At 35.0% G+C, this 16,578-nt stretch overlaps 4 protein-coding genes across 5 annotated transcripts in view; all 4 read left to right on the plus strand.

Moving 5' to 3' along the window:
* The window catches only part of LOC107622402 (splicing factor U2af small subunit B), a gene marked incomplete in the record, with an annotated part of 4,683 nt that extends 1,360 nt beyond the window's left edge, over positions 1–3,323 (plus strand). The window contains 4 exon segments of the mRNA XM_021115008.1: positions 58–143; positions 1,865–1,961; positions 2,106–2,472; positions 2,550–3,323.
* Positions 5,208–10,231, plus strand: LOC107622400 (cytochrome P450 71D9-like). Of its 2 annotated transcripts, XM_021115007.1 has the most exons (3): positions 5,208–6,152; positions 9,334–9,386; positions 9,498–10,231. In XM_021115007.1, the coding sequence occupies exons 1-3, from the start codon at positions 5,306–5,308 to the stop codon at positions 10,119–10,121; spliced, it is 1,524 nt and encodes a 507-aa protein (XP_020970666.1). In that variant the 5' UTR covers positions 5,208–5,305; the 3' UTR covers positions 10,122–10,231. The 2 variants fall into 2 exon arrangements, with proteins under 2 accessions (XP_020970666.1, XP_016179763.1); XM_016324277.2 differs by lacking the exons at positions 9,334–9,386; positions 9,498–10,231 and adding an exon at positions 6,319–7,143 and having other exon boundaries at positions 5,211–6,205.
* On the plus strand, positions 10,552–13,089 carry LOC107624546 (cytochrome P450 71D9). Its single transcript, XM_016327045.2, has 2 exons — positions 10,552–11,752; positions 12,203–13,089. The coding sequence occupies exons 1-2, from the start codon at positions 10,826–10,828 to the stop codon at positions 12,824–12,826; spliced, it is 1,551 nt and encodes a 516-aa protein (XP_016182531.1). The 5' UTR covers positions 10,552–10,825; the 3' UTR covers positions 12,827–13,089.
* On the plus strand, positions 13,234–15,611 carry LOC107621180 (cytochrome P450 71D9-like). The gene is made up of 2 exons (XM_016323215.2): positions 13,234–14,307; positions 14,611–15,611. The coding sequence occupies exons 1-2, from the start codon at positions 13,399–13,401 to the stop codon at positions 15,238–15,240; spliced, it is 1,539 nt and encodes a 512-aa protein (XP_016178701.1). The 5' UTR covers positions 13,234–13,398; the 3' UTR covers positions 15,241–15,611.

The following is a 16,578-nucleotide window of genomic DNA, read 5'->3' on the forward strand; positions in this document are numbered from 1 at the left end:
TCCAAGTGACGAAGAGGAGGGAGAGAGACAAGGTGACGAGCTAGGAGCGGGGAAGTAATTGTTGGTATTATTTTTGAAGTGGTTGTGAATCTTGATGAACCTAACATTGTGTTTTTTAATTTTAAGTTGCTTTGTGACTTGAGGTAATCATTTTTACTGGGTTTTATTTCAAATTTAGTATGAAGTTTCAACTTCTATGAAGTCTGTGTATGTTATAGTAGGGTGGAAGTTATGATAGAACTTCTTATTTTTACTTAGTTTCTGGAGTGTATTTTGTCTTTTACTATGTTGTTGAACATCCGTATGGTATTGTTCGAACTTTTGGATAGTAATAAATTAAGCGTTAACTAATGATAACATGCTAGCTCGTGGTTAGTTCAGCCTAATGTTAGGTGGCTTTACCTTTAGGTGATTTTTTTAGAGGATCAATTGGTTTGCACACTGAATAGCTTTGCTTTATGTCCTGTTGCAGTAAAATTTCAATATTGTGTGTGTGTGTGTTGTTGTTGAATCTTGATGATGCAGTTTTGCTTTTAACTTTTCAATGTGTTGAATTTGATGCTAAGCCTGTCGATGCCAAACATGCTAGTATGTGATGGTTGACCTGAATTTTATTTTTTGTGTTTTTTTTTTTGGGGGGTGGGGGGTGTCGGGTTGTCGAGGCTCGAGTTTGTGAGAGGAGACTTGATTTGAGTGTTTGCCTAAGTTGGAACCTTAAAACAAAATTTATGAGGTTAGAATATGTATCTTGTTAATAATAAGTAGGTAAAAAACCTTGGACAAAAGGTCTCTCCTTTGGGGTTGGTGATGTAGACTGTGTAGTACTACTCCCTTTCATTTATATTGTCTGCCTTCTGGATGATTCAATTCCTGGTTTCATAGTGGTTGACAGTGATCTGTTGCAACTGCTTATAGCATCTTATAGCACATGCGTACAATAGGCGATCGCAAATGACACGTGGTTTGGCTGTGGCAAGATAGCAACTTTCATTCTGCATTGACAGATAAATGAAGCACCTATTCATTGAGACTATTTTGGAGGAGTATCTGTTCTGATCTCACACCCTATTTCTCATGCTCTGTCATGCCTGTTTGGATCGGTGAAGTGCTTGATGCTACTACGTCTGTTGTCGAAAGTTGAACTATTGGGCAGTCTGTGATACTGCAGCCCTCTTTTCTAAATCTCTATTCTTTGCTTCTGGGTGTGGGCTATATTGCTTTCCCAATAAGCAATACTTCAGTTGGTTTTTCTTCTGCATCCCATTTTTCTGCTGCACTTGTCCACTAAATGATTGATTGATGTCTATTTGTCACTAGGTTGGATTTTTGTCCTGTCAGATATACTCTTCATTCTCTCCTTTTCATTCACAGGAGTTAGAGGCTCACATCATACACATTTTCCTGTGTCACTGATCTTCTTTTCTTCCTTTTCTGCTGTCTCTATTCTAATTTCGCCAGTTTTTGTTTCCTTTTCCTTTTAACACCCTAAAAATACTTTGAAATTTCAGGACCTTTGTTGTTTTTGTTGTGGAAGTCTTTAAGATGACTATCTAGTTTAATTTTTAAACCGTATTGAGCATTTCATAGTAATGTGATATGCTCCATGTTTATTGAAAAAGCTGCACTTCTCGTATATGCCATCGCTTTAGTCCTGCAAGCCGCCAACTGCTGCAAGTGTGCTATTCACTGTTAAACTATTGGCAGGTGTCTATTTTTATGTAATAGGAACGTTTCTGTGTTTAAACTGCTGGCAGCTGGCAGAAAAACCCTCATCAGTTTCTTCCTGCTTGTATATATTTGCTGTTCCCTTTTTGTTCAGCTGTACAATATCAAGAACTTCACATGCGTGCCTTTTCTCATGTAGGATAGGTGCTTAGGGGGATTGGTTGTGCAGCTGGTGTTCTTGGGATGTAGGATTTGCAGTTCAAAAGATTAACCAGATTGGGGTTGAATTGCCTCCTGTAAGATGCATGTTTCCCTTTTCAGTTGTTATTTTTATTTTTGAACACTGGTGATTAATTATAAGATTGAATCCTTTTCTTCCCATGTTAATTCTAGCAGGTCCACCTGTGAATTATAACATGCTTTCTTTGTTGTCTTTACAGCACTATAGGTGTATAAAGGCATGTTTTGAGGGAAGTGTTGTTGATGATTCCAAGTGTAATACTACAAATATGGGACAACTAAGATGGGCTATTTATGATCTGTTGGGATTTCTTATTTCTGCCGCTTAGGCTATAGTGGTGTTTGAGCTCTCCTAATTCCTAGGCTGACCAGATACAGCTTAGTCTTTGCCATCAATTTGGCTACTCTGATTGCTTTAGGTTAAGCATTGCAACCTAGTTTTCATGGGCTTCTTGAGCGAAGGTATCACATAAGAAAAAATTGTTGTTCACTCGTCAACAAGGATGGCCACTAATAGCCTATGATGTAGCAGTAGGTACCTGCAACCAAAATCCAAAAAAATGCCAGGTAGTTGTATACTTGGCGTACCATATTCCTAGTTTTCGTTAGGCTTCCTCTGATGATAGCTTAAATTTCTGCTCTAGGGTGTAGATTGATACTTAGGAATTGGCTGGATGTTTGTTATTTTATGGGTAATAGCATTGCTTGCATAAGTGTGCACTATCCATGGGGAAGAAGTTTGAGATCAGCTTTATTCAAAGTAGGAGTCCCTTCTTAGCATAAGTGACAGAATTTTTCAGGCAATTCTCTTCTAGACTATTTACAAACTCTTGAGTGAATTTTGGTATCCTCAAACAGGACTAAATAGGCATAGGCTTATTGTGGATAGTGATTAGTGAAGTTCATCCAGCAGGTCTAAATACTCTATACGAGATTGCACAAAGTTTGGAGATCCCTGTAAAAATTCTCCGTGGATTACGGCAAGAGCAGGCATCATGGGCATTTCTTGGAAAAGGAACTCTTAAACATTTGAAGAACGGATTTATACTTATTCACCATGTGTAGTGCATTATTGATACATGGAATAACTGTTGTGCATTTTTGCATGTTCTTAATGAGAACCTTTTTAAAGGATCTGAGTATGCAAGTGTACACTTCACATTTACATCTGATTCTGCCTGTTGGGGCATACATTATTAATGCTACAGTTTGGTTAAACGGTTAAAGGTTAGTTGCCTAGTTTTAATGTGGTTTCTAATGTTACAGACTTAGGGATCTATGTGGTCGTTTTTAATTGAAAGACCATTGGGAATGGCTTCAGTTTCTTGGCTTGTAGTCAGTTGTAATATAAGCAAAATATAAAATATGATTGGAAGACTCTTGTATTGTTTGGAATTGTTTCATGAGTTTTTGATATCCATCAAGCGAGTGTTAATAAGTTTTACATGAAAAATTTAGACCAAAGCCAGAGTCATCCACCTTTTGTCCAAGGAGTTAAAGTTCCTTAACCCAATGGATGTTATGAGATATGTGTTATGGTCTAGTTGTGGTTAATTGCAGCACTCACTGGGATGATTGGATGAACCATACGCCAGTATGTTATGTGTTTTCTTTGGTGGGTCAACAGGTCTGGGATGCCTCAAGCCATGCATAGCTGAGAAAAAATCTTTAGGCTTCAGCTGCTTTTATTGATGAAGAGCCGTTGGGTCTATACTCTATATTATGAATAATTAGGTTGAGCAGAGTGATTTTTGTATTTAAATTCACTTGCTTTTGATATGTTACTTAGGTTGTTTAAACATAACTTGACATTACAACTGCTTTTTGTTAAACTAATTACATTAGTTGTAGTTTTAAAATGCTTTGTTTTTTTCAAATAGTTAGATTATTTAAATTTTAAATTTTTTTAGAAGATATTTATTTTTCCTATGATAAGAATTCATTTAATCTAACTAGTACGTTATGTAATGTCCTATAGTAAATCTAACACGTACATATTACTTCATCATTGACGTAACCTATTCAGACTATTTTAAAATTATAGGTCTTATATTGGTCACATAATACAAATCTTGAGCTGCGGAAAAGAGGAGAGGACAAGAGAATTTAATAAAATTAATTTTATAATTGTATCTTAACATAAATAATTTCCTTTTCTATTCTATAGCTAAAGTATTGTCGATTTTTTTTACCCAAAAAATAGTTTGAGGATCATTTTTATAATTTTATACTTTAAAAAATGGGACTCTATGAAGTGGAGATATTCAGATGTCAATGTGAACACTCATCAGCGGCTAACCGTGTTTGAAAAAGGAAAAGAATATGAAAGAGCCAAATAAATGGAGAAAGAAATGTGGTGCTGGTGCAACATTATTGAACGAGGCAACCAAAACCAAAACGTTATTAATCTAGCGTTTTCGAATGCTATAATGAGAATTAGAAGTGAAAAAGATTTATCGTAGCACAAAAGTGTCAAATTCTTTAGTTATTATATATTTATATATTATTTTTATAATTTTTAATATATATTTTATATAAATAATTAAATTAATTTAATAGTTAATTTTCAATATACAATTTTTAAAAATGAAAAAGCATATTAAACCTATTTTTATTAGTAAAATTGAAGTGAACTTAACAAATGTCAGAGTATTAAATTAGAATAATGCCAATAAACATGTAAAAAGGTCAGAATAATACAATTACAACCACGTTCTTATTAAATATCTCTAAGGCAATGAAAAGCGATGATAATAATAATAATATATCCAAAAGTGAACTGTTACCGTTCATTAATTCTGACCGCAACAATGGTCTACCAACGATGGCAATCATTGACTAAAAAAATAAAAAGTAAAGAGAAAGCTGATATCACACGTTTAATTTTTGACAAAAATATAATAAAAATTTAACAAAAATATTATTTATACACAAAAATTCAGTCATAATTTATTTTAATATATAATTTATACTAATAATTAATTTTGATGGATGATTTTAGTGAGGACAAATAGGTTACTATTTTTTGTCTCGCGAACATTTTTGTCTCTAACATTTGAAAAATACTTTTAAGTCTCTGACCTTCACAAAATTTGGACAGATCAGTCCCTCCATTCAAATGCCTCCGTTAGGGACTGATCCGTCCAAATGCCTTAGTCAGGAACTGATCCGTCTAAGTTTTGTAAAGGTCATGGACTTAAAAGTATTTTTAAATGGTCAGAGACAAAAATGTTCGCGAAGCAAAAGATCAGGGACCTATTTGTCCTTTTTTCAAAAATTTAATAAGTATAAAAACTCACAAGACATTGAGATTTGAGACACCAAGCAATTAATAATTATAACACTCTTCTTCTCCACTTTACCAACACTTTAATCCATCTTACATTTCTGTCTGATCTCCATGGATTCTCAAACCTTTAACTTCCTTGCTTTCATCTTCTTTCTCTTCTTCATCATTGCTGCTCTGAGAATAAGAAAGAAAAGTGATGTAATTCCAAATATACCCCCAGGACCATGGAAGCTACCTATCATAGGAAACATACCAAATCTTGTTACATCAACTCCACATAGAAAGCTAAGAGATTTGGCCAACAAATATGGACCATTGATGCACCTTCAACTTGGACAAGTCTCTACCATTGTTGTTTCCTCAGCTGAGTATGCTAAAGAGGTTATGAACACACATGACATCATCTTTGCTTCAAGGCCTCCAGTTCTAGCAGCAAAGATAATTTCTTATGATTGCACAAACATTGGTTTTGCACCATATGGAAATTACTGGAGGCAGTTAAGGAAGATTTGCACCTTGGAGCTCTTGAGCACGAAACGAGTCAATTCGTTCCGGCCAATAAGAGAAGAGGAGTTCACCAATCTTGTTAAGAGGATTATGTCATCAAAAGAAGGATCAGTTAATCTCACTGAAGAAGTGCTTTCATCCATATATGGAATCGTTTCGCAGTCTGCGTTTGGAGGCACAAAACGTGGGGACCAAGAGAAGTTCATATGCCTTGTGCAACAAGCAACAGCTGTTGCAGGTGGTTTTGATGCAGGAGATCTGTTTCCTTCTTGGGAGTGGCTTCAACTTGTGAGTGGGTTGAGGCCTAAGCTTGAGAGTTTCCAAAGACAAATTGATGAGATATTGGAAAACATTGTTAGTGATCACAAAGAGGCAAAGTTGGAAGGTAAAAAGAGCAAAAGTGATGAATCACATGAAGATCTTGTGGATGTTCTCCTTCAATTTGAAGATGGTACCAATCAAGATATTTGCTTAAGTAGAAACAATATCAAGGCTATACTCTTGGTAAGGATAATCTTGCTCTTGCTTACTCTTTAGTTTAAAGCTTCTTAATATGACCTTAGTATTTAAGATTGCTTGCTTTGCCTAACATCAAGTAATTAATCACTACTGTTTAGGATATCTTTGGTGGAGGAAGCGAGACGTCGGCCCATACTATAGATTGGGCAATGTCAGAGATGATAAGGGATCCAAGAGTGATGGAGAAAGCACAAGCTGAGGTCAGAGAGTTATTCAACAGAATAGGAAAGGTTGATGAGACTCTGATCAATGAACTCAAGTACTTGAAATCAGTTGTGAAAGAGACACTAAGGTTACACCCTCCAGCTCCTCTTTTACTTCCAAGAGAATGTGGAGAAGCCTGTGAGATCAATGGATATCACATTCCATACAAAACTAAGGTCATAGTGAATGCTTGGGCAATTGGAAGAGATCCAAACTATTGGAGTGACCCAGAGAAGTTTTATCCAGAGAGGTTCATTGATAGTTCCATAGACTACAAAGGGAATAATTTCGAGTTCATTCCGTTTGGTGCTGGAAGAAGAACATGTCCGGGCAGCACATTAGGCTTGTTAAATGTTGAGCTGGGGCTGGCATATTTGTTGTATCACTTTGATTGGAAGCTTCCAAGTGGAATTAAAGGTCAGGATCTGGATATGTCTGAGGTATTTGGAGTTACTGTTAGAAGAAAAAAAGATCTGCAATTGGTTCCCATTGTTTTTAGTCCTTTGCTTGAAACATAAACATAGGTAGATGCTATGTCTTTGATTAAGAAATGCTATGCTGTGTATGCGTTAAGATTCATGGTCATTTACTTATGAAATAAAGCTGCATGATTTTGTGATCATTGTTATTGATTACAAAAGAGTTGGAGATTTTGTAATGCAGCTAAAAATCAATTGCAATTATAAGTATTAATAGTTAACAGATTCTTTCTAGCTGAATATTAATTGATTAGTTAATTTTCATTGATTATTGTAAGAAAAAAAAAAAAAGAAGAAGATCGTCCACACATAATTTGAATGATAGTTGCATGCTTCTTGTAGTTATAAGCTATGATGCATAGACAATGATACGGATACTGGGCACATGATACGATACGAGATTCGTCGACACACGAATTTTAAAATCTTATAAGACACGGGGACACATATAAAAGAGTAATTCTTCACATCCAAGCAATTTTACATCTAAATGATTTGAGTTACGCTTTTCTTTTTCCCGTTTTCTTCCTCCCTTGTGCTTCTTATTCTTCTTGTTCTTGTTCTTCTCCTCCTCCTACTTTTTTATTATTTTTCAATTTTGTTACCGTCGTCACCAACAACACTTCTTCCTCTTCCTCTTCCTCTTCCTCCTCCTCCCCCTCCTCTTGGAATTTCGTCTCCTCCTTCCTTTTCATCCTTCTCCTCCACCACCATCATCATCATCATAATCATCATTGTTATCGTTATTGTCTTCTTCTAATATGTATTGTCGTTAATTTTCGGTTCATTTGTGATGCAAGTATTTCTGAATTCGAATTTATATAATGGACTATTTTCGATTCATTTGGTATTATACAATGATTTTGTTTTGATAATATTTTCAGTTCATTCGATTACCACAAAGAATCAGAATCAATAAAGATATTAGTAAAATGTTGGTGTCGTTGGTGATGACGATAATGATGGAAGAGTAAGAAGAAAAGGAAGGAGGAGATCAAAGAAATTCAAATAAAAAAGAAACAGGAGGAGGAGATAGATGTGGTGGTATGGTGGTGGTAACCATGACGATAATGAAAAAAAGATGAAGAAAGAGGAGGAGGAGGAGGAGGAGATAAGTCGTAATGATATGTCATTTAGACACAGCAGGCACGCATGTCGAACGAATGCCAATGAATATCGTGTTCAAAATGTGTACGACACGGCAACTCAGCGAAGTATCCGTACTTCAAAGATTATAAGTAGTTATAAATAGAACACCAATACTATGTATGTGTCTATTAAGATTGACTAAAATTTTCTTTTTAATATTCCAAGTTAATCTTGATTAATATTGTGTTAAAATTGTTATGCAAAAGAAGAAAAAAGCGGCTAGGACTCTTCAAAATTCATAAACTTGAAGATTCTTTAAAAGGTTCCACTCAAGGAAACGATAGAAGCAGACAAAGATACAATAATTTCAACTTGTAGACAAAAATATAACAGATAAAGATAAGTATAACAACTCACAAGACAGTGAGACTCCAAGCAATTATAACTCTATCTTCTTCTCTACTTTACCAGCACTTTAATCCATCTTAAGTTTCTGTTTGATCTTCATGGATTCTCAAATCTTTAACTTCCTTGCTTTCATCTTCTTTCTCTTCTTCATCCTTGCTGCTCTGAGAATAAGAAAGAAAAGTGATGTAATTCCAAATATACCCCCAGGACCACAGAAGCTACCTATCATAGGAAACATACCAAATCTTATTGCATCAACTCCACATAGAAAGCTAAGAGATTTGGCCAACAAATATGGACCATTGATGCACCTTCAACTTGGACAAGTCTCTACCATTGTTGTTTCCTCAGCAGAATATGCTAAAGAGGTTATGAACACACATGACATCATCTTTGCTTCAAGGCCTCCAGTTCTAGCAGCAAAGATAATTTCTTATGATTGCACAAACATTGGTTTTGCACCCTATGGAAATTACTGGAGGCAGTTAAGGAAGATTTGCACCTTGGAGCTCTTGAGCACGAAACGAGTCAATTCGTTCCGGCCAATAAGAGAAGAGGAGTTCACCAATCTTGTTAGGAGGATTATGTCATCAAAAGAAGGATCAGTTAACCTCACTGAAGAAGTGATTTCGTCGATATGTGGAATCATTTCGCGGTCTGCGTTCGGAGGCACAAAACGTGGAGACCAAGAGAAGTTCATATCGCTTGTGCTACAAGCAACAGATATTGCAGGGGGTTTTGATGTAGGAGATCTGTTTCCTTCTTGGGAATGGCTTCAACTTGTGAGTGGATTGAGGCCTAAGCTTGAGAGTTTCCAAAGACAAATTGATGAGATATTGGAAAACATTGTTAGTGATCACAAAGAGGCAAAGTTGGAAGGTAAAGGCAAAAATGATGAAGATCTTGTGGATGTTCTCCTTCAATTTGAAGATGGTACCAATCAAGATATTTGCTTAAGTAGAAACAATATCAAGGCTATACTCCTGGTAAGGATAATCTTGATCTTGTTTACTCTTTAGTTAGAAGATTTTTAATTTTTTTAATGTAATCACTGCCTTGCTTTGCCTAACCTCAAGTAATTAATCATTACTTTTTAGGATATGTTTGGTGGAGGAAGCGAGACATCGGCGCATACCATAGATTGGGCAATGTCAGAGATGATAAGGGATCCAAGAGTAATGGAGAAAGCACAAGCTGAGATCAGAGAGTTGTTCAACAGAATAGGAAAGGTTGATGAGACTCTCATCAATGAACTCAAATATTTGAAAGCAGTTGTGAAAGAGACACTAAGGTTACACCCTCCAGCTCCTCTTTTACTTCCAAGAGAATGTGGAGAAGCTTGTGAGATCAATGGATACTACATTCCCTACAAAAGTAAGGTCATAGTGAATGCTTGGGCAATTGGAAGAGATCCAAACTATTGGAGTGACCCAGAGAAGTTTTATCCAGAGAGGTTCATTGATAGTTCCATAGATTACAAAGGGAATAACTTTGAGTTTGTACCGTTTGGTGCCGGAAGAAGAACATGCCCCGGCAGCACATTAGGCCTGCTAAATGTTGAGCTGGCGCTCGCATATTTGTTGTATCACTTTGATTGGAAGCTTCCAAGTGGAATGAAACATGAGGAATTGGACATGTCTGAGGCATTTGGAGTTGCTGTTAGAAGAAAAAAAGACCTGCAATTGGTTCCCATTGTTTTTAGTCCTTTGCTTGAAACATAAACATAGATTAGATGCTAATATGCTATGTTGTGTATCCTTTGATCAAGATTCTGGTCATTTACTTTTGAAATAAAGCTGCATGATTGTGTGATCGTTGTTATTGATTAAAATCAATGGCAATTTGTCAACATATTCTTTCTAGCTGATATTAATTAATACAGTTATTTTTCATTGGTTATTATAAAAAAAATTGTCCATATATAATTTGAATGATAATTGTCAGCTTCTTGTAGTTATAAGTAGTGATATATAGAACACCAATAGTCCAATACTATATATGTGTTTATTAAGATTGACTAAGCTTTCTTTTTTAATAATCTAAGTTAACCCTGATTAATATTCTGTGTTAAAATTGCCATGCAAAAGAAGAAGAAGAAAGAAGTCAAGACTCATAAAAGTTCATAAACTTGAAGATTCTTTATAAGATTCCACTCAAGGAAACATAGAAGCAGACAAAGATACAGTAGTTTCAACCACCCTCCTGTTGCAAATATTCAAATAGCAAGTCTTGACAAAAACTCTCAATAAAAAATGAAACAGGTTAAAGAAATCTCAAACTCAGAAAGCTTAAGAATACTTAGTTAATCATATATATAGTACTAGTCTGGTAGAGTTAACAATACCTAGTTGGTTAAGCAGTAAGCAAGTTTGTCCCCTTCCAAATGGTTTCAACTTCGAGCCATGCGCATCGAGTTTAATGCACCATGGATTCTCTACTCTTTGACTTTCCAACACTCTTCTGCTTTTTCCTCTTCATGCTTGCAGCACTTAAACTATGGAAGAAGAAGAATCTCAATCAAATTAACTCAACCTCAAACATAGCCCCAGGTCCATGGAAGCTACCTATCATAGGAAACATACACCATCTTGCTACATCCACGCCTTATCGAAAATTAAGAGACTTGTCCAAAATACATGGACCTTTGATGCATCTACAGCTTGGAGAGATCTTCACCATTGTTGTTTCCTCAGCAGAGTATGCCAAGGAGGTAATGAAAACACATGACATCATCTTTGCATCAAGGCCTCAGATTCTAGCTGCAAAGATTATATCATATGATTGCACAAGCATAGCCTTAGCACCTTATGGAAACTACTGGAGACAGCTAAAGAAGATTTGCACATTGGAGCTTTTCACTTCGAAGCGTGTCGATTCATTTCAGCTGATAAGAGAAGAAGAGTTCACTAGTCTTATCAAAAGAATCATTGCTGCAACAAATAATAATAATGGATCTCCTGTGGACCTCACTCAAGAGGTGTTTTCAACTATATACACTGTCACTTCAAGGGCCGCGTTTGGCATGAAATTCAAAGATCAAGAAAGATTCATATCGCTGGCGAAAGAATTGGCGAAGGTGGGGACTGGTTTTTCTTTAGGAGATTTGTTTCCATCAGCTAAATGGCTTCAACTTGTCTCTGGCTTGAGGCCTAAGATTGAGAAGTTGCATGGACAAACGGATCAGATACTGCAAAACATCATCAATGAACATAAAGAGGCAAAGTCATCAAAATCCAAAGAAGGACAAGGTGAAGTTGAAGGTCTTCTAGATGTTCTCTTAAGATTTGAGGATGGTAATGGATCAAACCAAGATTTCTCCTTAACTAGTAACAATATCAAGGCTATAATCTTGGTAAGGATAGTCATTTTTCATGTTGCTATGTCAGATTCCATTTGGTTATCTTCATTATCAGTCTATTTGGATAATAATACACTTGGTAATTGACAATAAGAGAGAAATTTGTGAAACTTACCCTGTGAACTTAAATGGTTAAATATTGTAAATAAGAGCAACCATTTTGTTATTTCCAAGAAATAATGGGTTTAGTTGTTTATAATAATTAATATATTCATCAGTTGATGTGCAAAATGAAGCATGAATAGTCCTTAAGGCTTTGAATTTGCAGAGAAATACAGTTAGAAATTGTCAATAGTACTAGACTGAGATACTTAACTTTTTCTTCTATTAAAATTCACTTATTCACAAGAAATTCATGACATAATAAACCAGTAACCTTATTATTAGTTGTGTTTGCATATTTGTTTCCATATTAGATTAACATCACTAATAATTACTTTTTAGAATATCTTTGGTGCTGGTGGTGGGACAACAGCAACTACAATAGATTGGGCAATGGCAGAAATGATAAAGGACCCAACAATAATGAAGAAAGCACAAGTTGAGGTGAGAGAAAACTTCAGTAAGAAAGGAAGTGTTGATGAAACTTGCCTCCATAAACTCAAATATTTGAAATCAGTGGTCAAAGAGACTCTCAGATTACACCCTCCAGTTCCTCTTTTGCTCCCAAGAGAATGCAGATCCGAATGCGATATAAATGGCTATCACATACCTGAAAAGAGTAAGGTCATTGTGAATGCTTGGGCAATAGGAAGAGATCCAAACTACTGGAGTGAACCAGAAAGGTTTTATCCAGAGAGATTCCTTGATAGCTCTATTGACTACAGAGGGAACAATTTTGAGTACATTCCATTTGGTGCAGGAAGAAGAATGTGTCCCGGAAGCGCATTAGGCGTGATAAATGTTGAACTTTCCCTGGCATATTTGTTGTATCACTTTGATTGGAAGCTTCCCAGTGAAATGAGAAGTGAGGAACTGGATATGACTGAGGCACTTGGAGTTACTGTCAGAAGAAAAGATGATCTGCAACTGGTTCCCATTGCTTCTTATCCTTTGCTTGAAGCATAAACCATATGCAAGTACAAGAGTTGATATTTGTTATCTGCTTCTGAAATAAAGCTATCTTCATTGTTGCTGCTTGCAGCAGAGTTTACTTTCTAATGGATAAAATCATGAGTGACAATAGATTCTAGCAGAGATCACTTCTGAATCAGTTTGTTGCAAATGTAAACTAAATAAATTAGTTTGTGTCAAATGACTATTCAAGTTGTGAATTTGAAAAGTAGTTACTTTTGCTAAAGTAACAATACATGATTGAAGTCCTTCGTGAACCTTTTTTACACAATCAGTACATCAAAATTAAACGTACTAAAACGTATTAGTATATTATTACTAATAGAGGGGCCTATTAAAAAAGATACTTTAATATATTTTTTCTGACAAGTTCTTCATATGATACAATTTAAGCAATAGATATAACGGAAATAACAAAGCAGCAAACAGACAATGAAAATTACCAAGTCATCTTAGTTGCTGGAGAACTAAATCGGCTAAAACAAGAAGCAATAAGCAGAAACCAAAGCCTCAGTAATTTTCAACTCATCAAACAACAGCTGTTAGTTTTTTATCTGTGTTGCTCCATGGATTCTCTGATCCTTGACTTGCTAGCTCTTGTCACCTTCATAGTCTGTATTGTTTTGGCCCTGATAATTGGAAGGAGTCTCAAGAAAATTGAGTCAACTGCAAACATACCCCCAGGGCCATGGAAGCTACCTATTATAGGAAACATACACCATCTTGTTACATCCAAACCACATCAAAGATTAAGAGATTTGGCCAATATATATGGGCCATTGATGCACCTTCAACTTGGAGAGATCTCAACCATTGTTATCTCTTCACCAGAATATGCTAGAGAGGTAATGAAAACCCATGATGTTGTGTTTGCATCAAGGCCTAAAATTCTGGCTACAGAAATAATGTCTTATGGTTCAACAAATATAGTTTTTGCACCTTATGGAAATTATTGGAGACAGCTGAGGAAGATTTGCATGTTGGAGCTTTTCACCCCCAAAAGGGTCAAGTCATTCCAGCCAATAAGAGAAGAAGAGCTTACCAATCTCATAAAAAGGATTGCATCGGCGAAAGGATCAACTGTCAACCTCACTGAAGAAGTACTTTCATCAGTATATACAATCAATTCCAGGGCTGCATTTGGCATGAAATGTAAAGATCAAGAAAAATACATTTCAGTTATAAAAGAAGCAACAATGGTTGCTGCAGGTTTTGATTTAGGAGATTTGTTTCCTTCTTCCAAATGGATTCAACTTGTCAGTGGCTTGAGGCATAAGCTTGAGAGGCTGCAAAGACAAAGTGATCAAATACTGGAAAACATCATCAATGAGCACAGAGAGGCAAAGTTAAGAGCCAGAGAAGGTGAAAATGAATCAGATCATGATCTCATGGATGTTCTCCTAAAATTTGAGGGTGGTAATGCATCCAGCCATGATATATGCATAACTACAGATAACATTAAAGCCATCATACAGGTAAGTTTTAAAAACAAATTGTAAAATCTAATATATCTTTACATGAATTCTAAATAGCTACTTTTTTTCCCTTGTATAGTTTAGTGTTTGCATAAATTTTTTCAGGTGTCCCCTTGGATATGTTTGCAGAATTTAATTTTGATGCTAAAGTAGTTTTACACGTACATCTAATTATGTAATGTCATATCATTAAAAATAACTACATCTCACATTGACGAGTCATCCAAAAGAACGGATGTGATTGCACGAGTGTGTAAAATGCTTCATCAAAAATAAACTAATTGATCATTATGTACTTCTTAGGACATATTTGGAGCTGGAGGTGAGACAGCATCAACTACTATAGATTGGGCAATGGCAGAGATGATGAAGGACCCAAGAGTAATGCAGAAAGCACAGGTCGAGGTGAGAGAGATATTCGACATGAGTGGAAGTGTTGATGAGACTTACATGGATGAACTCAAGTATTTGAAAGCAGTGGTCAAAGAGACCCTCAGGTTACACCCTCCAGCTCCACTTTTGATTCCAAGAGAATGTAGAGAAGCATGTGAGATTAATGGATATCACATAGCTGTGAAAAGTAAGGTGATTGTGAATGCTTGGGCAATTGGAAGAGATCCAAAGTACTGGAGTGAAGCAGAGAGGTTTTATCCAGAGAGATTTATTGATAGTAGCATTGACTACAAAGGAAGCAATTTTGAATACATTCCATTTGGTGCTGGAAGAAGAATATGCCCAGGCATCACATTAGGCTTGATGAATGTAGAGCTGGCCCTTGCATATTTGCTGTATCACTTTGATTGGGAGCTTCCTAATGGTGTCAAATGTGAGGACTTGAACATGACTGAGCAATTTGGAGTTACTGTTAGAAGAAAAGATGACCTGCAATTGATTCCTATTGCTTCTCATTGTTTGCATGAACAACATAAATAACACAACCAGAAGCTATAGCTTTTGAAATGAAGAGATTTTGCTGTGAATGTTGCTTATATAGATTTGTATGTGCATGAATAATACAAACTGATTAATGAAATGTGTTTGAGATGTTTACTTCAATATTCTCAAATCTTGTGCTAGATGAGTTGAATTTTAATTCAACCATGGTTAATTAGCCATAAATTTTGGGTGTAATTTTGTGAGATTCTGAGAAGGCTTTTTTAGCTTCATTTGAAACCAGACCTGTATGTGATTATGTGAGTGGTAATTGTTAATGTTGCAAGTGTGAGGAATATGTATGAAATTAGTCTTACATTAAAGAAAGCAAAGAAGAGTGAGGAGTTTATAAGATCAGAAATCCATTAATTTATTATCTAAAGGTTTTAAATTTATATTAATATAATATTCATATTCAAGATCAACTTTTTTATGCATATAGTTAAGCAATTTGGTATATATTTCTATATATAATTAATGAAACTCCTATTTATCAAACCAGCTGTGTCAAATGATTTTCTCCATTTTTTTGAAAAAATTAAAACTAAAACTTTTAGGATTTGTTTGGGTGAGCTTCTAAGAAAATATCTTTTTTTGAGTTATCTTTTTTTAAAAGATCTTATGAAAAAATAAAAGTAATTTTATGTTAGGATATCTCATGCAAAAAGATCTTTTTATTTATCAATTATATTTGGATATAACAATATAAAAATACTTTTTTGTTTATTTATTACATGAAAAACATCTTTTTTTAAAGAAAAAAAGATCTTTTAAAAAAAGATGTAAATTACAACTTCTCAAAAAAGATATTTTTTTTTTCTAGTGTTTTTATTTTTACTACTAGAAATTTGCTAAACACACTAAAAAATAAAAAAAAATATTTTTTTAAAATAATAGCGCCCAAACAAACACTTATTCTTATTTTATTATTATTAACTTCTAGATGCTTTACCTTAATTTCCAATTCTAGATGCTTTAGCTTTAACAACAGAAGGCATTGTAAGGAAAGGGATAAAACTATTCTGTTCAACTCAGAGAAAATTAAATCTCTCTTCTCAAGTTTAACTTAGTCCCTAGTTTTGGGCTGGGGAAATAATCACATAATTGGAAGTCACCAAAAACCATGGCGTAGAATGTTAATTTCTCGTTGCTTGGGAAGGAATCAACCATAATGTTACGCAATTTGTCAAAAAGAAAAACAAACACATTTTAGTTATTTACTATTATCTTTTAAGTTCTAGCAGTCAACATTGCTGAAGAATATAATTGACTTTGATTATTAAAAATTCAATAATTCATTAAAAATATACGACTCTAGGTATGAACATAATTTGAAGG

This window comes from Arachis ipaensis, chromosome B10 (assembly GCF_000816755.2).
Source record: "Arachis ipaensis cultivar K30076 chromosome B10, Araip1.1, whole genome shotgun sequence".
NCBI classification, from domain to species: domain Eukaryota; kingdom Viridiplantae; phylum Streptophyta; class Magnoliopsida; order Fabales; family Fabaceae; genus Arachis; species Arachis ipaensis.